The 21,304-nt window shown below is 41.2% G+C and overlaps 2 protein-coding genes across 5 annotated transcripts in view; both read right to left on the reverse strand.

Moving 5' to 3' along the window:
- Positions 1 to 1,467: 1,467 nt before the first annotated feature.
- On the reverse strand, positions 1,468 to 13,216 carry LOC105986991 (integrator complex subunit 6-like). Its single transcript, XM_013018123.1, has 6 exons — positions 13,164 to 13,216; positions 5,095 to 5,278; positions 2,987 to 3,031; positions 2,386 to 2,451; positions 1,935 to 2,028; positions 1,468 to 1,612 (listed from the first exon to the last, which is right to left on the reverse strand). Exons 1-6 carry the CDS (start codon positions 13,173 to 13,175, stop codon positions 1,519 to 1,521), a joined length of 495 nt encoding a protein of 164 aa, XP_012873577.1. The 5' UTR covers positions 13,176 to 13,216; the 3' UTR covers positions 1,468 to 1,518.
- Positions 13,217 to 14,533: 1,317 nt separating this feature from the next.
- Sage1 (sarcoma antigen 1) overlaps positions 14,534 to 21,304 on the reverse strand; it is a 53,742-nt gene continuing 46,971 nt past the window's right edge. For all 4 annotated transcript variants that reach the window (XM_013018150.1, XM_013018149.1, XM_013018152.1 and 1 more), the window contains 4 exons: positions 20,087 to 20,318; positions 16,198 to 16,569; positions 15,840 to 15,933; positions 14,534 to 15,486 (listed from right to left, as the gene is read on the reverse strand). In XM_013018150.1, coding sequence (XP_012873604.1) covers positions 15,387 to 15,486; positions 15,840 to 15,933; positions 16,198 to 16,569; positions 20,087 to 20,318 — 798 coding nt within the window. In that variant the 3' untranslated portion in view covers positions 14,534 to 15,386. The remainder of the gene's footprint in view (positions 15,487 to 15,839; positions 15,934 to 16,197; positions 16,570 to 20,086; positions 20,319 to 21,304) is intronic.

Genomic DNA, 21,304 nt, shown 5'->3' on the forward strand with positions numbered 1-21,304 from the left:
ATCCAGGAGGCTTATAACCGGAGCGCGGGGGCGGATGGGGAGGAGAAGCAGGAAGAAGAAGGAAGAAGCGGGCAGGAGAGAAGTAGGAGAAAAGAAGCTGTAAATAAGGTCCTGAATAAACCGTCTGAAAGAAGGACCTGTTGTCGCGTCATCCTTGCGGGTCGAGGCGGTCGCGACAGATTTAAATTTTCATTGCCATTCATTATGCTTTGGAAAAATCATTTGTCATCTTAAGAAGGGCCAGGATGACCAGCATAGTATCTCATATTACTTCTCTTCTAAACATGGTACTTTCTTCCAGGAAATGTGCAGTGATAGACTCATGGAAACACTGTCATACATCCCACTGTCCTGAAATAGCTGCCTCAAACAGTAGCATGATTGTTTGAAGCTTCACTAACAGTCCTAGCTTTGTCAATTCTAGGGTCTGACCTTGGGGCCATATGTTCCCTAAGCAGGTGCTCTACCTCTTAAACTACAACTCCAGTGAGTTCTAGCTTGTGACATCAGTGCTCTGGGCTTCCTGAATGAGGGAGAAAACTTTCTTATCATGAGCCATGTGGAAGTGCTTCTTCCATAGTCAAGTTAACAACTTCAGCAAGGAAGGGATAAGGTAGAGGGATTCCTTTTGATATTATTCTTCCATATCCCCTAGCAAAACTTTCATTTTCAGCAACTTTTGGCTGTGAGCTCACAGGTCCTTATTTTGATGTACTGAGTTATTACAATTTGTGGCTAGTAGGGGCAAAAAAAGAGTTCTAATACTCTGTTTCAATAACTGGGCATAGTGTCATTCCTGTTGTCCTATCCAGTGGAAGGACAATGACTGAGATAAAGTAATATGTACTTGTAATGCCAAGTTGCACAGAGAAACACAGTAGAATGATCTCATCCCAGAACAGTAATACATAAAACCAGACAAACGTTGAAAATAACCAAAGCACAACTGGAGTACAAGTGTGGCTTGAGTAGTACAGCACCTTCCTTGAAAGTCCAAAGTTCTTAGTGAAATCTCCAGTATGGTAAAAAAAATACTGCTTAGTGTGTGAGTCATATTTATGTATGCCCCTAGTGTAGCAGTCAGAGGCTGAGGTGGAAAGATGGCAAGTTGGGGCCAGAATGGGTTCAATGACAGCTTCCTTGCCAGGATGACCTCCCTAGCAGAATCAAGTCATGTACACAGAAAAATACTTACTGCCTCTGTGTGGATACTGAACATCTTACCTGGGCACTTTGGGTTACTCATAGACAATCATGAACAAAATGGTTTACAATAGAGTCTGCATTAAAAACTCCTGTCTTGAAAGAAACTGACTCCAAACAAGGTTGTGCTTGCAAACACAGTGCCAAAGCAACTTTTATTAACAGAAATTCACAACAGTTATAGGTTCTACTTCTTTTCTTTAGTCTCTATAATACAATTATCATAACATGCTAAGAAGCTTCAGTATTACCTTGCTACTTTCTCTAACATAGCCAATTGCTTCTGCCTTTTTACTGATCAATTTCATAACAGGGTTATATATTTTGGTTCTCATTATCCCTGCTGGACAGGAAGACCATTAGTTCCATAACTTTCTTAGAGTTGTTAATAAAGTGTTCATTTCTGAACCTGAAAATAAAGAGAGAAATCATCAACCAAAAGACATGGAAAGAACCAATGAGTCTGTAAGCACTGTGGGACCTGGGGCAGAGAAACCACCACAGACATGGAAGTAAGGAGTCTTGTTGACACAGTAAATGTCACAAAAGCAATGACAAAGACTTATTTAAGAATGAATGCCAAACTCAGGTCAGCTCTGGAACCCAGCAAAACCAGACAGCTGTATGAGTGAGGGTCACCGACTGAGAAGCTCAGTGAAAAGGGTTATTCTATATACCTCTCACCTGGCCCAGCTGCAAAAAGAATATAGACATTTCCTATTGCCGCCCACCTCATTGCTTCATAGATGGCATATTCAACAACTTCCTCCTTGACTCTTGTAGGTCCTTCCACTTCCTCAAGCAACTGGAAGATTCTTTTATAAGCTGAAGAGACAAAAAAACAAACAAAAACCTCAGTGGTTTTCAAATATGAAGAATAGAAGACAATTTTGATGAATGCCTGTCTAAATAACATTGCATCATGGTGTACAATGTTAGTGTGGGGGTGGGGGTGTAGGGGTTTAAAAAAGTTTAGTTCATACTAGCCCATACTTAATGAGCAAAGTCAAATGTGATCCAGTAAGATTAAAATAAAAAAGATCAAGAAAGATCTATTGGGATGCATTAGTCACAGTACAGAGGAACCAATGTGAATTATGTAAATACGCAAATCTGGCCTCCCTCTCCTCAAGCAGTTGACCACATGACCATCTCCCCCAGTTTATCATTAACCATTCTTACTTTTTTCCAGCTGCTGAATTTCCATCGTGAGTTCACTTTTTATAACAGCATTGATTTCCTCAGGTCCTGCCAATAAGAAATTGATAAATATAATGGAAGGGGAAGGTTTACTAGAGGTGAAGATGTTGACGTGAGGACTCAGCTCAAGATGCACTGTACACATAAACTTCTTTGTTAAATGGCAAAAAAGTTCAAAACAATCTAAATTTAAGCTAACTAAGGGAAGGAGTGGGTTGGGAGGGGTGGATAGGAATGTTGAAAGGGGTGACACTGGTCAAGATGCATTGTATTCATTAGGCTTTGGTGAGTGGAAACTTGTTTGTACAATTACTTAAAAATAATAAAGATGTTTTAAAAATTCAGGCACTACAGCTGATACAGACATTGCTTCAACTTCTGAGTTACCTGTGGAGAGGTTGCTGCTCAGATCCCCTCCCCAAAATGTTACCACCATTTCTGAGAAGCAAACGGTTTCTGCTGCTACCAGGGATATGTTCACACACAGAGAATCCAGTGGACTAGGGGGAGCACTACCTCCTGGCTACCTGCATAAGTTCTGATAGAAGACTTTTCCACAAGGAGCCTTCATGTGGGCCCTCACCTTCCTCCATGGGCTGCTCATGGGCGTCTTGGTTGCCAGCAGCATCTAGAAACCAAATGGAGAAGATGAGCTATGAGGTGGGAGAGTTGCATGGCACCACATGCACCTTGAGGTGATCCTCAAGGGATAAACTAATTGATTTCAGAAGATGAGTATTTCCAAGAGAAAAAAAAACTCATGCTTGAAAGTTTGCCTCAGCTCACAAATTAAAAATAAACCCTCCTGACAGCCTCCGGCTCCACGAATGCATACAGAAACCTAGGTAGACAGGACAACCAAGAATCAACCCTTCACAGATTCCTATGCCCCATACTTAACTGTTGCCTTGAGACAATTTGCATGCAGAAATGCTGAAATTAGCATACCATTGCCCCAAATCCTATGGGGACAATGCTTGTCACAATTACTTCTGGGTCAAATTACACCCCTATGTCATTTACACACACCTGCAGTTCCAGACACCCAGTAAGAAGCTGGCAACCAGCAACGAGGAACACAAGACAGGAACTACCTCTTTGTCCTAATGCAGCTTCCATTGTCATGAGGGTTGATACCCAATAGGAGGTGCCCAGTGGGAAGATGCATGCTCATAGCTGGTATCAAGTCGGTTAATAACAGATTATGGATGTGAAAGGAAGCAGTAGAGGGAATGGCCATAGCTTTCTAGTGGTGGCAGTCCTTTCTAGGAAGTGTCCTTGAAAAATCCAAAGAGGAGACAAAGCTGGCTTTACCACATCCAGTGACTGAGTGATAGGATGTGGTGAAGGTCACAATAGCAGCCACCAGACAAAGAAAGAGAGAACCCAGAGTGAAGCTGAGAAGCAAGAGAGAATGGTGGTCCAGGAAGTACACAGTCTGTGGATCTTACTGTGGTCTCAGTTTAGGGAATGGAGGATTGCTTTCAGCATAGCCTGCAGTAGCATAGTCTAACCACTTGTTTCATCATTGTTGTGGAAGGCTAGAGTATATCTCAGAGGCAGGATTTGAAAGGAGAGTGAGCAGAAGAGAACTGCTGGAGCTAACTGGTGATATGCTAGAATGCGTTAGGAAATAAAAGAACAATATGTGATATAGAAGTTATTACAAACTGGGTGCTGGCAGGTCATGCTTGTAATCCTAGCTAATAAGAAGGGTGAAATCTGAGGATCACAGTTCAAAGCTAGCCTGGTCAGGAAAGTCTGTGAAACTTATCTCCAATTAAATCACAGAAAAACCCAGAAGTGGCTCAAGTCATAGAGTGCTATCCTTGAGCAAAAGGAGTGCAGGGACAGTGTTTAGGCCTAGAGTTCAAGCCTCAGGACCAGCAAAAAAAGTTATTAAAATTGCATTAGAAGACAATGGAAAAGACCAAGATGGACATTTTGGCCAAGATGCCAATTTTATCTTTCCTTACTTTCCACTAAGAAATAAAACAAGGTGAATGGAAGTCCTAGAAAGTTGTCACAGAGGAGGCAGTGGACAACTGGAAAAAATACTGCTGAGAAATGAAGGGTAACATCAGCTTAGACTGAGTCTTCTCTGTAAGGTCCGCTCCTGGATGGTGAGTAGACTCCACCCTCCTCGCAGAAAAGTCTCCGCCCAGTACCTGTGTTACCTAGGCAACTGGCACACCTGGAAGAGGTCACATCTGCATCTGCTGAGGTCATATCTGAATTTGATGTGGCCACACCTTTCTCCACCCATACCCTAGATAAGGCCTAGCCCAGGGCCAGACTACCTCTTTCCCAGCTGTGTGGAGTGCCAACCTGGCCTGGTCCCAGCAGGTCTACTGAATAAACCTACCCCTTACCTGAATAGCACGTGCGTGGTACTGTTCTTACTCAGCCACCTCTTTTTAAAAACCTAATATGGATTTTGTGTGGTGAATAAAGCAAGATCCCTTGTATTCCACCAGGCAAGAAAGCTAATGATGGGGGAAGGAAAAGTATGAGCAGGGTGACCATGGGCTGAAAAGAAATGCACTGGATTCTTGTGTAAAAACTGAATCTGTGCTATGTTCAGGGAGTTCTTTATGCTCATAGCAACTCCCAGGACTTCCATCCTTTCAGAGAGGTTCTTTCCTGTTACAGACATGCAGGCATCTACCCATTCATCAAACATATGATTACCTTCTTCCTTTTCCTTGGCCAGGGTCTCAATATGGGGTTCTTCTTCACTTGCAAGTTGATTTTTGAATGGCAGGATATTAGTGCACTTCTTAAGTGGTTGCGAAAGATCCATGACTTTATTCATTGGGTTCCCTTCAGTTTCAGGCTTTCCCAAATTCTTACCTGCTTCATCAGCCATTGTTTCCTGGAAAATAGCAAGTGAGAATCTTCCATTCAGGATAACATTCAATTACCATACAACTAGAAACATGACTGAAAGCTTCCAGGGCAAGATGGTGAATGAGAAGTTTCCTCCATGTAGCTGTATCATTACGCAGTAAAAGTGACTCCTCTGAACTGTAGTAATTCCTAAGAGAATGTGTAGAAAGATTGTCCATAAAAACAGGGCAAGGGCTGGGAAAGTGGCTCAGTGGTAGAGTGCTTGCCTTGCATGCATGAGGCCCTGGGTTCTATTCCTCAGCACCACATAAGCAAAAAGAAAAAAGCTGGAGGTGGCGCTGTGGCTCAAGTGGTAGAGCACTGGCCTTGAGCTGAAGAGCTGAGGGCCAGCGCCCAGGCCCAGAGTTCAGGCCCCATGACCGGACCCCCCCCCCAAAAAAAAACAGGGCAAATATTCACAGAGGTATTTTATTGAGCCCCAAAGAAGAATGTTATGTTGTTGGCAGGAAAGTGGATGGAACTGGAGATCATCAGGCTCAAGAGAAATGAAGTAAGAGTGAGCTCTGGTCTTAAAACTTATGGCAATCATCAAAATAAAAATTCAATTAAGGCTTAAATGGAAAAATAAAATAAAAATAGAGCCTAAATGCAAAAAAATGCCACATTTTTAACCATGGAAATATTTATGTTCATGGAGGTCGTGTTCTCTATGTATAATACAAATTGGCATAAATGCCACTAAAAATATGGATATTACAAATACATTTTAAATAAATACAACTGAGAGCCAGGTATATTGGTGTACACCCGAGTTTCTGCTTGCTGCAAAGGCTGAGGCAGGAGAATTGTTTGAGCCTAGGAGTTGGAAGCCAATTGGGGTGAATAAGATTGAAAAAATTTTAAAACTTCAATTGAAAAAGAGGAACATATTGCATCATCAAACTTGCAGGGTACCATTTCGTGGAAGCTAAAGGGTTTCTTATTGTTTCAGAAAGAAGTCTGAACACTGATAAGCTGGGTAGCCTTAGGAAGATAGAAGAGCAGATCAAGCTCAAATCCAAAGAAAAGTGAATGAAGGAGCTTCATCGAGATTATTTTAAATGATACTTTAAAAATCTTGGAGCTGAGTGCCAGTGGCTCAGGCCTGTAATCCTAGTTATTCAAGATGCTGAGATTTGAAGATCACAATTCGAAGCCAGCCTGAGCAGGAAAGACTTGAGATTCTTTTCTCCTTTTAACCACCAAAAAGCCAGAAGTAGAGCTGTGATTCAGGTGTTAGTGCACTAGCCTTGAGCTAAAAAGCTCAGAGACAGTGTCCAGTTCCTGAAGTCAAGCCTCAGGACTAGCACAGAAAAGAAAGAGAAGAGAAGAGAAGAGAAGGAAAGAAAAGAAAGGGAAAGAAAAGGGGAGGGAAGGGGAGGAGAGAGCAGGGAAGGGCAGGGGGAAGGAAAGGAAAGGCAGGGGGGAAGAGGAGGGGAGGGAAGGGCATTTGAGGAGAGTAAAGGGCAGGAGAGGGGAGGAAAAGTTAGGGGAGGGAAGGGCAGGGAAGGGAAGAGGAGGGTCTTGGTGCCAGTGGCAAGGGTGTGGAATCTTAGCTACTCCAGAGACTCAGCTGAAGCCAGCTTGGGCAGAATATACCATGAGAGCTTTTCTCCAATTAATGAACTCAAAGCCAGGCTGTAGGCATAGCATAACTTGTAGGGTGCCAGTAAGCAAGCAAACTAACCAAGCAAGGGGCCCTAGGTTCAAATCTCAGTGCCACTTATAAATAATAAATAAATAAATAAAATTAATGGGGTCATTGCTCAAATCATACCAAGAGTGAAGCTTTGGGTTGAAAAACAGTTCCACAGAAAAATAAAATGCATAAGTAAATAAATAATCCATATATATATATATATATTCATAGTAAAATTTAAGGCTGGTGGCACAGACTGATTCAGTATTTGAAGATAAGTCTGTGTTCACTTCATCTGGAAAAAAATGCAAGGATTCACACCATCCTTTTTAAAGATATGTTACATCTCAACTCCTATTCACACCTAAAAATGAACAAAAATTTGGAAAATAAGAAACTTCCTCAGTTTTCTATTTTAAAAAAGTTCAAAGACAATTTTTTTTATTTTCCATGTAATAGGATTTGAGCTCAGAGCCTCAAAATCATTTGACTTATTTTCTTGACTGTCAATGTCAATGGCATTGATAGTACTGATAATGTAGACGGAGTCAAAATTATGTTTTGCCTATGCTCTTGTGAATCAAGGCTATGTTTTGCTTCTGTAACCTTTTTTGCTTGCTCTTGTAAACATCACCTATGTGAAACCCCTTAGTATAAAAGTCCCCCATGAAAAGCAAATGGGGCTGTTCTCCAGCTCTGTGAGCTGAGGACAGATGCCATGTGTCTAATAAAAGGCTTCCAGCCAAACTGACTGAGTGCTGGTAACTCCTTTCATTGAATGTGGTTTTGAGTCCCACTGGTGACAGGGAGCTGGGATATTTTAGGCAGCAGGGAAATACAAGTGTCAGGGCCGGGAAGGAAAAAAAATGTTTCATTCTTCACAGATTATATTTCTAGGTAGATAAACTACTCAAAAGGATATTAATATATTATGGCTAGCAAATGACTATAGCCAAATTTCTGGACCTAGGGATGTTAATCATAACCCACCTATATTTCTGGGTAATAAATAATCACTAAAAGTTATATTACCATTAAAAATATACCCCAAAATTGAAACCACAGAAGTAAATGGAATAAAAGCTTTGCTACAGCCAAAGGGACAAACTGGCAGAGAAACTGAACTTCTGTGTAATTGAAGATGAATATTCTTTCCATGGATGGAAAAAGTCCTTATTGAACCTCACTATGATCATCTCCAAAACCCACCCCAGAATGACTTTACCAATCTAGTTTACAACCCACCATGTTAAATTTGTTTGGACACTGGTAAGCTGACAAGACTACAGAAGTCAAAGGTCTTAGAAAACCAGTCTTCAATGAAAACAACAAAGTTAAAAAATGCACACTAAGCTAGGAGCTTGTAGCTCATATCTATAATCCTAGCTATTCAGAAGGCTAAGATCGGAGACTCACAGTTCAAAGCCAGCCTGAGCAGGAAAGTCTGTGAGACTCTTACCTCCAATTAACCACCAAAAAGCCAGAAGTGGAGCTGTGGCTCAAGTTGTAGAGCACTGGCCTTGAGCAAAAAATGCTCAGGGACAGCATTGAACTTAGGACTGGCCCTAAGTTCAAGCCCCAGGAACTTCACAAAAAATAAAAAGACATATATTACCAGATATGGGATTGAATGTAAAAGGCAAATAATGAAAACCATAGGGCAATGGGGAAGGAATAGGTTGAATATACCAATGCAACTAGACAGAATCTGGAAACAAATATGGAAATAGAATATGGCCAGATTTGTGAATTTGGGGCCAGAAAATTGTTGCCCTAAGTCCACAGCACAGACACCATTGACCACATTGACCCCTACTTTGTGGGAGAACTAGAATATCCAGATATGATCTTTGTGGATGAATATTCAGGATCTCATCTCCGTGGGTTCAGGATAGGAAACTTTTTTTTCCCATCCTGGAGCTTGAACCCAGGGTCTGGATGCTATTGCTGAACCACTTTGTGCTCAAGGCTAGCACTCTACTAGTTGAACCACTATGCCACTTCCAACTTTTTTAGTAGTTTACTGGAGATAAGAGTCTTACAGGGACTTTTCTGCCAGGGCTGGCTTTGAATCGCAATCTCAGATCTCAGCCATCTGAGTAGCTTGGATTACAGGCATGGGCCATCATTGCCCAGCTAGGAAACACTATTTTTAAATAGAAAAAAAAAGCATGTCAGTCACTGTTGGCTCCTATCTGTAACCCTAGCTGCTCAAAGGCTGAGATCTGAGGATCATTGTTCAAGGCCAGCCTGGACACAAAATTCTGTGAGATGCTTATCTCCAATTAACTAGCAAAAAGCTAAAAGTAGATCTGTGGCTCAAGTGGTAGAGTGTTAGACTTGAGCAAAAAAGCCAAGTGAGAAGGAAAGGCCCTGAGTTAAAGCCCCAGTAGTAACACAAAAGGAAAGAAAGAAAATAAAACTCTAACCATCAAGCATAGATTCTTAAGTTAAAGTGAGAGTTTCTGTTCCAACTATTGGACATTATTAAAACAGTGTGAAAGCAAAACAGGGAATTCTAAAAGATATTCAAAATTCTGTATTTTACATGTGTTCAGTATATTACAGGAATCCAGAACACACCTCCAACTGCAAACCATGTTTATCTGGCACTACTGGGGTTTGAAGTTACAGCATGAATTTGCTGTGTAGTACTACATCACTTGAGCCAAATCTCCTGTCCTTTATTTTTCCTTTAGTTGTTTTTTCAAATAAGGTCTTTTGTTTAAATTAAGGGCTGGCCTGTCACTTCCATCTCCCAATCTATTTCTCGTCTAATTACAAAAAGTGCAACCAACTGTATCCATTTTGTTTAGATGTACTCTGTTATTTTTATTATCTTTAAGTAGTTCTCCAAAGGAGTTGCCATTTAACAAAGCAGTTTATGACTATAATGCATTTTGATCAATGTCACCCTTTTCAATATTCTCACCTATCTTTCTAACTGGACTCTTCTCTCACTCTTCTTAATTTTGTAGGATATACATTGCATTCTTGACTACATTCTCCCCTCTCCTACTTTTTATTCATCTACCCCCTCTCCCTGCCTTACCCCTTTCAAGTACCTGTTTCCTGGTGTTCATTTTATTAAACTTTGTTTTTGTTTTTTTTTCTTAGGAATTACACTATTTCAGTTTGCCCTTGAATCTACCATATTCCAATTTATATATTTGTATAGTTGTATACCACCTAATATATCTATTAATTTGTATGTTAACTGTAGCACATATGAGATACAACTTGTAGCCTTTGTCTCCCAGGGCTTCACTTACTTCACTTATGGCAATTTTTTCCAAGTGTTTCTATTTTTATCCAAGCGGGCTTGAAGTATAAATCTCGATCTCTTCCTGAAGTAGTTGAATTACATTAGTGCACCACACAAATCAAGTTCAATTTTTTGTTGTTGTTGTTGTTGATCGTGGGACTTGAACTCTGGGCTTGGGTGCTGTCCTTGCGCTCTTCAGGTCAAGCCACAGTGCCACTTCCGGTTTTCCAGTGGTTTATTGGACATAGAGTCTCACAGACTTTCCTGCTCGGGCTGGCTTTGAACCGCGATCCTCAGATCTCAGCCTCCTGAGTAGCTAGGATTACAGGTGTAAGCCACCGGCCCTTGGCTCAAGTTCAATTTTTTTTTGTCCAGTCATGGACTTGAACTCTGGGCCTGGGTGCTGTCCCTCAGCTCTTCAGCTCAAGGCTGGCGCTCTACCACTTGAGCCACAGTGCCACTTCCGGCTTTTTTCTTTTTGCTTATGTGGTGCTGAGGAATCGAACCCAGGGCCTCAGGCATGCAAGGCAAGCGCTCTACCACTGAGCCACCTTCCCAGCCCCTCAAGTTCAATTTTTTAAATACAATATACCAACAAAATTTGTGTAAGTGATTTGAAAAAATAAGCATTGTACAGGGAATCATGTTTATATTCCCAACTACTTGGGAGGCATACATGAGAAGAAACTTGGTTCCAAATCAGCAGGGTCAAAACAGCAAGACCCCATCTAAATCAATAAGCTGTGTGGCACTAATACTAGCTACCTAAGAAGCATAGACAGGCCAGGTGCCAGTGGCTCATGCTTATAATCCTAGCTACTCAGGAGGCTGAGATCTGAGGAACATGGTTCAAAGCCAGTCCAGGCAAGTAAGTATGTGAGATTCTTATCGCCAATGAACCACTAGAAAATTGGAAGTGAAGCTATGGCTCAAAGTGGTAGAGTGCTATCTTCGAATGAAAAAGCTCAGGACAGCGTGTAGGCTCTGAGTTGAAGACCCACAACCGACCAAAAAAAAAAAAGGCATAGATAGGAGGATTTCAGTCACTAGCTGGACACAACAAAAATGAAAAACCCAGCCTAAGATATTGTAATAACCAGTGGGGCCCCACAGCATGGCCTTCTGGAGGGGCGAAGTGTCCAGTGGCTGATGTCACTGCCCTGCTGGCTGGCTGCTGGAGATAAAACTAAAGCAAAAAAATAAGAGGGCACGTTTTGGGAATGTCTTCATTGATAGGGCACCTCACTACCAATCTCCAGGCCCTTTATTCAACATACTCCCCTCAATGTGAAAAACTGGAGAAAAAAACATATGTTTTCTGTGTCCAGTACCATTGAATAAATGCTGGATAGAGCAACCAGGGAAGAGATATGTGGAGGTAAGGCCAACCAAGCCAGGAAAAATCCCTATTCCAGGACTAACATATAGTCCTAGGTCACAACTGAGCCCTTCCTCCAAAGCTGCAGGACTGCACTCACCTGAAACTTTTCTCTAGGAATCAGACATATACTAAAAACTCTGTCCCTGCTGTGAGTGTCTCTGGGAGACACTTACATGGACCTCCCAATGCAGCCGCTTTCTCGAAATTGGTATCCCAGCCCACTATCACCAAGGGGACATGGCCAAGGATTTGCCCTCACTAGGGCAGGGAAAGTGAGGTCACAATTGAAGACCTAGTCCCGTGCTAAGATGGAACTATGCGCCCCAATGCCCAAGAGGCAGCTGGATCTGAACCATAAGGAAGAGGGCCACTGCCAGGGTACACACAGAAATCTGGGTATCGAGCTCCTCACCAAAAGCTCCTATAGAAGATGCCAACCCAGAAACCAGGACGTCTCGCCTTAAAGACCCTCACGAGACTAAACACAGCCAGCCGACCACAGTCCCACAACTCCCACTGCACAAACAATAGGGCCTATGAGAAAGTCTGCCCCCTTCAGGGTATGGGCAAAACACTGAGTGCCACAACAGTTCCAAGAAAAGAAGACTCCCATCTTGTTTAGTAATATATGACAGGTACACAAGGGCTTGGTAAAGGCAAATTTTGCCTGCTTATACTTCCCCAGGGCTGAAATACTGACAAAGTTTGGAGCCCCTGAGCACCTCAAACCCACGGGTTAGTTACACACCTCACTTCCAAAACGGTCTGTAACCGCAAGAGTCAGGTCCAAAATGGCGGGCATGACTCAGGTCCAAAATGGTGGGAAGCAGCGTGCCTTGGGTCCAGGAGGACTTTCTAGGCCCACCTGCAGGGTGCAGACAAGACTGCACGTGTGTGCCCTCTGTGGCCTGGGGTGGAAGTGCAGGTCAGGTTTTTCTCCCACAGGTCTTTCCTATATTGTCCGAGGATAGAGGGAGGGATCATGGGACGTAGGCACTGGCCAGCAGTACCGGTTTGGTCCCAGCCAGCCTGATGAAGCTGAAGGTTTTTACACATCCAGAGCCTGATGTGCAGGAGGCTGATGACCAGCACAACTGCTGCTCTGCCAGCCCACAGAAACCTAGGAAGCCTGACTCACGCTATTCACTATGCCTGGCACCCTACCCACCAGTTTTCTGTTTCAACAAGCACAGTCAGACAACACTAGCATGAAGTCAAGAGGTAGGGAAACCCCTCCATGGCATCCATAGCTTGGAAAGGGGGGGCACTTTTAAAAGAACCAAAGCTCCCCCCCTTTTTTCCCTCAGTGAGACAAAGGCGTAAATTGAAACTGACAAATACAACTTGCACTCTGTGTTAGTATTCTCCCCACCTCTGGTCCTCAGCTCCACCCACACCTGAGCTCCTCCCAGCCCTGGAGTTCCTGCCCTACAGCTGGCCCCTCCCTCTCTCCGCCTGGGCACTACTTACCTCACTTCATCCCACCCAGACCTGCCCACCATTGGGATAGGGCAGATGCTATGTGCTTTCCTGCGGAGATATGGCACCTCTAATGAACCTTACAATAATCTTTCTCCTGTGCTTACCTGCCTCTGCATGGTCCCCTGCGATGGTGGCAAAGGATTCCGACATACTTTATTACCCAAAAAGTGCAATGATGTTCCTAATAAATGGCAAAACCATCATGTCATAGAATTTAGCAACTATTTCCAGGGAAAACTTTCACAGCATTTCTTAGGAAATTCTCTGAAACAAACCCACAGTTGTCATTATTCCTAAGGGAGACAGGTTTGCTACAGTTCCTGTAAATCAAACAAGGTTCCTGGGATGGCCATTTCAACTAAGCCTACACTGTAGGGTATCCTGACTGACAGGTGTTGGTAATGACAGAGCTATTTGTGGCCAGATGTTCCACGACACTTCTGGACCAACATCAATATTATAGGTGTGAGCCACTGGCATCCAATAACAGCAGCTTTATAAAGCCTTAGAAACTACACTTCACAATTACACAAGGCCAATTTTCTGTAATAGTTGCAGCAATGATAACATTTCTTTATTTGGCAGTCATGAGACTTGAATTCTGGGCCGGCGCACTGTCCCTCAGCTTTTCAGCTCAAAGCAAGTGCTCTACCAATTGAACCACAGAGCCACTTCTGGTTTTCTGATGATTTCTTGGAGATAAGAGTCTCACAGAATTTCTTGCCTGGGCTGTCTTTGAACCAGGATCCTCAGATCTCAGCCTCCTGAGTAGCTAGAATTATAGGTGTGAGCCACCAGCTCCGGTCAATGCATCTTTTACTATCCCTACTGAGTTGCTATAGGAAAGAAGATGACTAAACATTGTTAAGCCCAATATTGTTACTTGTCTGTAAAGTTTGTTAACTTTACATTTTGGAGTTCTTTTAAAATTTCTTTTTGTTCAAATCAATATTATTGAACACTAAATAAATACTAATGATTATTACTCATGCTTAATGACTCCATGAAGATGTTATTACTAGGCTGGAGGTGTGGATCTAGTGAAAGCATACATGCTTACCAATCACAGGACCATGAGTTCAAATCCAAGTATTACCACAAAAGAGATATTATATCTCATGTTTTCTATATGTAGAATTTTAGTAAGGCACTACTAGACCATGCCTGTAATCCTAGCTACTCATTTCCTGCTGGTACTGAGTACATCGTTTAGACAGAGGTGAAAGATTATGGCTTTCAGATCTTGGACTCCTGAGTAGGTAGGTAGGATTATAGTGTGAGCCACAGGCACCTGGTTATGCTATATATACTTAAAGGGACTTTAGCATTTTTGTGAAGGACTAACACCCACAGTCCTTTCCACTAACATCACACAGTCCTATGAATACTGTTTAGCTCCTTATTTTAATATCATTTTTTTCTGAAAGGAATGACAAATCACAAGACACACAACTAGAGATTTCTCTATCATAAATCAACTTATAAAAATCAATAAAATTATTTATTTCATATATGTGAAGTCAAAATCTCTTCGAATGCTTACATTTTTACAAATTAATATAAACATAACAACACTGCTCTATATAAATTTTCATATAAACATTAAAGGAAATATACATATTTTAAGTGCTTCCAAAGCACAGAATGCATAAGTCCACCTGAACATTCCCTGTTGTCATAGGCAAGAACAAATGTCAGAGGTTAAAATAGCCTCAGGTGCACTTTGTAATATCTCTAGACAAAATGAAGAGAATTGGAGGTAGAGTCTCCCTGCCCATTCCCAGAGAGAAATAAGTTACCTAAATAGCAGCTTTTTATTTTTTGATTCAAACTATCCTGAATATTGCATGGTTTAAAAGGCACAATAAGGAATCATTGAAAATTTTGTTCAGCACATGAGATTTCAACTTTGATTCTATATGTTCACTCTAGAGGACATAAAACCAAGTAGGCTCCACTTACAGGTAGCCCTAGTCACTTTGAAAATGCCCAGAATGGTGAAGTTTGAATATGTGAACCCTTATTACTTACAGTAGGGGCAGCAACGTTTTATGGATTTAGCCTACTGAATTAATTAACATCACTTTCCTCAATTAGAAAAAGAAATGACAAAACCAAAAATTAATGCTTAACAATTCTTAAGGCAGAGCCCAACTTTTACTACTGGATAGCCATATATAACAAGAAGCTCTAATGCTTTCTCCTGGTTTCTGGAAGGCCATTCCCATTCGCTTGATGAACGTATTTCAGAGGCTCCGAAACATCCTTTTTCATCCTACAGTACAGAACAGTTGTCATTTTTCTCACTGGTCTTTACATTCACACAATCATCTTCTGCTGATGTGATTCACATTGCTGATAAAGTTATAGGAATCTATTTTTTCCAATACCTTCTCAAGGTACTGAATTAAGACTCGTTTTTTAAATCTGAAAATAAAGAGAAAGTTTATTAACCAAAAGATACTTAGAGCACTTAAAAGGTAAAAGAAAGTGGGCAGGATATGAAAGCAGAGCATACTATCTAAATGGATCTAGAAGTTTGTCCTCCTGGGTAGAAATGGTTTAGTAAATACTATGAGTGTAAGTGAGGTCCATTAGTCTAGGATTGATATTATCTGAATTCAACTCATCTATTCTTTCAATCTAAAGCCCTCTAGAAACAGCCTTAACTATGAGCAAGGACCACAGCTCGAGAAAATGAAGGCATAGTCTATCCTTCTTTCTCTGGTGTTGGGTCCTACTGCTGAAACAAAATAAAACAAATCTTGGGGAACACCCACCTTGAAGCTTCCTTGATTGCAAATTCAACAAACTGTCTCTTCATCTCCAGAGGTCCTTGTACTTGTTCAAGCAAAGTGAAAATTCTTTCATACTCTGAAGACATTTTTAAATAATAAGTTAGTGTTCTTTCAAACTACAAATATTGGAATAATTTCTTGTAGCAACAAAAGAATATTGAAGCACAAAGGAAGGGAAATATAATTTTATCACATTAACTAAAGGCAAAGGACCTGCTTTCAACTATAAAAATAAAAATACTGCTAAAAATACACAAGTGACAGATTTAAATCTATTCGGAATCATAGAATGAGAGTGACTTCCCATTATATTATTGGGAGGCGGGTCTTTACTACTTACTTCGTCCAAACTTTCGAACTTCCTTCATTAATTGATGTCTGATATCAGCGTTGATTCCTTGTGCCATTGCAGGAGTGATCTGCAATGAATTTGACATAGTTTCCAAAGTAGATGCTATTGTGGGCTTTCGGTCATCTACAATGAGATTGCCATTCTTGGTTCCTTCTACAAGTACATTATTGCTAGGTTTGTGAATTAGCTCATTTTTCCCAAGACCAATCAAATCATCAGACAGAGAATCCAAATGATTCGATAAAATACCATCTTCTGCCACATTCTTAAGTTCTAGTGGAATAGACTTTGACAAGCCATCCAATGGACTTTGCCCATTTTCCATCTTCTCCTCACATACATCAGGAATAACACTGGCATCTGAAAAGCAAAGTAAAAGGCAGCTGTGAGGCAGGTGCATTATGTCAACCCACAGGTACATACGGTGCTCCTCAAGTCTTGAGGAAATTACTTATTTCATAATACAGAAAAATGAACCAGGCAGAGATGAGACTTCTCAAACTAAAATAGGAAGATAACACAAGACCACCTTCTTCCCTCTTGTCACTTATTAAAACATAAAGAAATCACGATGACAGCACAACTGAGAAACATTTACACAGTTTCCAAAGTAGATGCTATTGTGGCTTTTTGGTCATCTACAATGAGATTGCCATTCTTAGTTCCTTCTACAAGTACATTATAACTAGGTTTGTGAATTAGCTCATCTTTCCCACAGTACACTCGTGGTTTACTGTCACCTTGCTTTGCTTAGCAAGTTTCACTTGATGTCATGATTTCTTATAGTCACATACAAACTACCATGTTTTACTGAGCTTGAAGCCAGATAGATTTTTGTATATGACATTCAATTTCTTGTCTCCACCAAGTATTCTGAGAAAACACAGGAACCCAATGGGATGGAAACCTCTGTAATTTCCACATCATCACCATATATTGCTATGTATGATACCAAGTAGAGCACTTTTCACTCCAAGTCTGACACTTCTACATTATTTACTCATGCTTGCTATGCCAGCACAAGGCCGGAAGCTGGCAATTGGCAGTGAGCAAGACAGACAGGAACCACTACTGCAGCTTACATAGTCATGTGTGGGAGATCACACTGGAAGTGCAGAATGGGCAGCAGCACACTCACAACTAGACTTGTATTGGTGAAGAGGCAGGTATGTAAGAAGGAGCAGTAGAATGTCCAATTTTCCAGGTGGTGGTAAGCCCTTCTAGGAGGAATTCGCTCAATCAGAATCTAAGGAGGCGACAGAACTGGCTTGAGTGCACGCAAAGGGAGAGTGCCAGGATGTGGTGGGATCAAGACAGCAACCACAGTGGAAAGAATCAGGGACTACACAATGAAGGTCAGAGGCAAAGGAGGTTTCCAGGGTTTACTGTAAAGACCATGATGTGTGACTAGAAGGTACCTAACTGGTGGACAACCATGGGGATGCAGGTGGTGCTCTGAGTGCTTAGGAACATGAAGGATGGTTTTTAGCAGGTCAAGGACATGGCATGATCTCATTTTCCTACTGACCTCATCATTGCTCACAGAGCAAAAATTGAGTTAGGAGCAAGAAGTGATCAGAAAAGAAGCTCTCATGGTTTGTACATGAGAGATCATGGCAACACGGTGTGAAAGGATGGAGAGAACGAGTGAAATACAGGGATTATACTAAATGTTAAGTTTAAATGGATGTAATTAAGAAAAGAATAAAAGAAAAATCATACCTACTCTTGGGATTGGTCAACTGTGCAGGAACTAGTATACTTCTAGTATGGGTGTGCAGAAAGTACTACACTACTAGTGTGGGAATGCAAGAACTAGTACACTACTTGCTCTGAAGAGTGGATTTGCCCAATTCTCACTATGATTCAGGTATCTCAGATAGCTTGGTGTCAGTAATATTAGTATTATTTACACTATGGGAATCTGCAAACATTGTATCTGGAGTTCTATATTACCTACCCACCCACTGCCATAGCTTTCCCAGTACATCACTGGATGATGTTATTAATGGCCTGCAGAAAGATGTGGGCAGAGTTGTTTTGGGGAGGTGTAAGGATGGGAATTTTGTTGGAGCACATGAAACCTATTGAGGTTTATAAGTGAATTAGATACTTAAGTGGAAATGCTATTCAGTCTAGAGGTGGGAGTTGTTGAAACCAATCAAATTTAAAACCTACATGGGATGACTTAGGGAGATGGTACAGGGAGGACTGGATGTCCTGATGTTGAACTTTGGACACCTACAATATCTAAATGTGAGAAAGAAAAGGGAGAAAACATGGGCTGGGAAGGTGGCTCAGTGATAGAGTTCTTGGCTTGCATGCATGAGGCCCTGGGTTGGATTCCTCAGCACCACATAAGCAGAAAAAGTCAGAAGTGGTGCTGTGGCTCAAGTGGTAGAGCGCTAGCCTTGAGTTGAAGAGCTGAGGGACAGTGCCCAGGCCCAGAGTTCAGGCCCACAACTGACAAAAACAAAAAATAAAACAAACAAAAAGAAAAGGGAGAAAACACGAAGGAGTCATTATTAAAGGGAAAAAGGAACTACATATATAAGGACCAGAGGTTTCTACAGAGGAAGGAACAAACAAGTGTGCCAAGTGCTGTTGAGAAGGAATATCCATGTGCAGCAAACATTGATGATATTAAGAATGGTTTGGGTGGGAATAAGAAAACAGACATCAGCCTAGACTGTGTTAGAGCATGAATAGGAGGCACAGTGAATAAGAATTGATCCAGCCTTTTAGTTAGCCCACCTAGTTTTATCACCTCAGAATCCTGCTTTATCCCTGGGTGCCAATGGCTCATGTCTATAATCCTAGCTACTCAGAAGGCTGAGATCTAAGGATTGCAGTTCAAAGCCAGCCTGGGCAGAAAAGTCTAGGAGACTCTTATCTTCAATAAACCACCAGAAAACCAGAAGTGGTGCTGTGGCTCAAGTGGTAAAGTGTTGACCTTGAGCTGAACACTTGCCTTCAGCTGAAATGCTCAGGGACAGCACCCAGGCCCAGAGTTCAAGCCCCATAGCCGACAAAAGAAAAAAAAAGAATCCTACTTTATCTTCCTAACTCTCCAACTCCAAATGATTGCAACCAACACACTCACAAGTCTTCATTGTGTTATTATATCAGGTACTATTACTAATTACTATGTGATTACAGTGTGCTTACTATGTAATGTTGATACTTTTTCCCCTTCATATAAACTGAGTTTTTTTCCACTTTTTTTGTTTTGGTTGGTTGTGGGGCTTGAATTCTGGGCCTGGGCGCTGTCTCTGAGCATTTTAGCTGAAGGCAAGTGTTCTACTACTTGAGCCACTTCTGGTTTTCTGGTGGTTAATTGGAGATGAGTCTCATGGACTTTCTAGCCAAGGCTAGCTTTGAGCCACGATCCTTAGATCTCAGCCTTTTGAGTAGCTTGGATTACAGGCGTGAGCCACCAGTGCCTGGCTCTTTCAAATATTTTTGTCAATCTTGGGGCTTGAATTCAGGGCCTGGGTGCTTTTCCTGAGCTTCTTTGTGCTAAAGGCTAGTGCTCTGCCACTTGAGCCACAGCACCACTTCCAGCCTTTTGTGAATAGTTTACTGGAGATAAATGTCTCACATACTTTCCTGCGGGGCTGGCTTCAAACCATGATCCTCAGATCTCATCTTCCTGAGTAGCTAGGATTATAGGCTTGAGCCATTAGTGACTGGCTTAAACTGAGATTCTTGAAGCACAGTCTGTTCCTGATGGAGCCTGTTGTATTAACCACCTACACAGTTTCATAACATTCTACTTAATGAACAGAAACTGAAGACAAAAAAAATACAAAGAAGAATAAAACTGGTATCTTAGTCTTCTAGGAACGATAAGGGTATTTCAACTACTACTCTATACCTGGATATATAACAGTGGGTTTTTTGAAGTTTGTATAAGATGAGAAACACGAGGCTGAGAGTGGTCCCTTTCCGTCATCATGGTTAGTTACAATAGGTGGTGCATGTGGTCTCCACAGCAGGGACATATTCCTCCTTCTCTTGGGTGACACAAGATTGCTGAATTCTCCAGGCCGTTTCACTTTGTTTTGTGGCCCTGCTACAAACTCATCTGCTTCATCAACCATCATTCCCTAAAAAAATCAATTAACATATTCCAGTAAACACAAATTCAATTATCAAAAAATGATACTCTTCACACGAACCAATAACCATACATTATATCACTAAGATATGTTCTAATCATTAGCCAATGCTCAACAATCCGAAAATGCAACTTAATTTTAATCCAGTCTGAAGGAAGAAGAAGGAAGTTAGCAAGGAGGAAGTTTGACCTGTCAAAAGCCAATTGTACTAATAATGGTTAATCAGAAAGTCCAAGGAATGAGAAGCTCTAATCAGCCCAAATGGGATAAACCTACAGTCACATTTTTGGAGAAGTTTAATCTAGTTTGCATTAGCCCTTAGTAAAGGAAAGATGTTCTCCTTGTGGTGCTTTTGTGCTTTAAATTCATTATTAAGAAACATCATTATTACTGTGCAGAATACTAAATGTAGATGATGAATGGCAGGCAAATGGAAAATGTAATTCCCTTACACCTCAAATACTGATATGAATGAGGGAGTGAGAATGATTTTTATTTTGGGGAGTATATAAAAGATGGGAGCCAAGAGTAAATAAAGTTGGCTAAAAGCTGTTCTCATCTCAGGATAATCAAAGAATGCTTGATCAAAATCATGGTAAGTGACTTTTCTAAGGATTTCTTCAACATTAGCCATAGAGAAAAGGCAAAAATATTTTCATTGAGCATTTACTACATTCTCAGTAATATTCCAAGCAATGTAACAGCACTAGCTTGATAATCCACAAAGCTCTGTCAGGTATAATTATTTATTGTTACATATGAAGAAATAAAGCTCAGAAAGACAAAAAACTCAAATTATTTGAGGACTAGAGTGAGTTGGTATACTTTTGAGCTCTTTTGTTATGAAGAAGATATTGCATGGCTTATGACTTTTCATGCTTAAATGGTGGTCAGAATAAAACACACACACACATACAAACACATATATCATATTTAGATCTCTGGTTGGATAATTGAAAAAAGTGAGATTAACT

This window comes from Dipodomys ordii, unplaced genomic scaffold, assembly GCF_000151885.1.
Source record: "Dipodomys ordii isolate 6190 unplaced genomic scaffold, Dord_2.0 Scaffold38, whole genome shotgun sequence".
Classification (NCBI taxonomy): domain Eukaryota; kingdom Metazoa; phylum Chordata; class Mammalia; order Rodentia; family Heteromyidae; genus Dipodomys; species Dipodomys ordii.

What these genes read in the sequence shown, in the direction of transcription:
- LOC105986991 (XM_013018123.1), bottom strand. An exon ending in GGCCAAGGAAAAGGAAGAAG is followed by an intron (nt 3,032 to 5,094) that starts GTAATCATATGT and finishes TTTGGTTTCTAG; the next exon opens with ATGCTGCTGGCAACCAAGAC. An exon ending in GCCATCTATGAAGCAATGAG is followed by an intron (nt 1,613 to 1,934) that starts GTGGGCGGCAAT and finishes CTTTATTTTCAG; the next exon opens with GTTCAGAAATGAACACTTTA.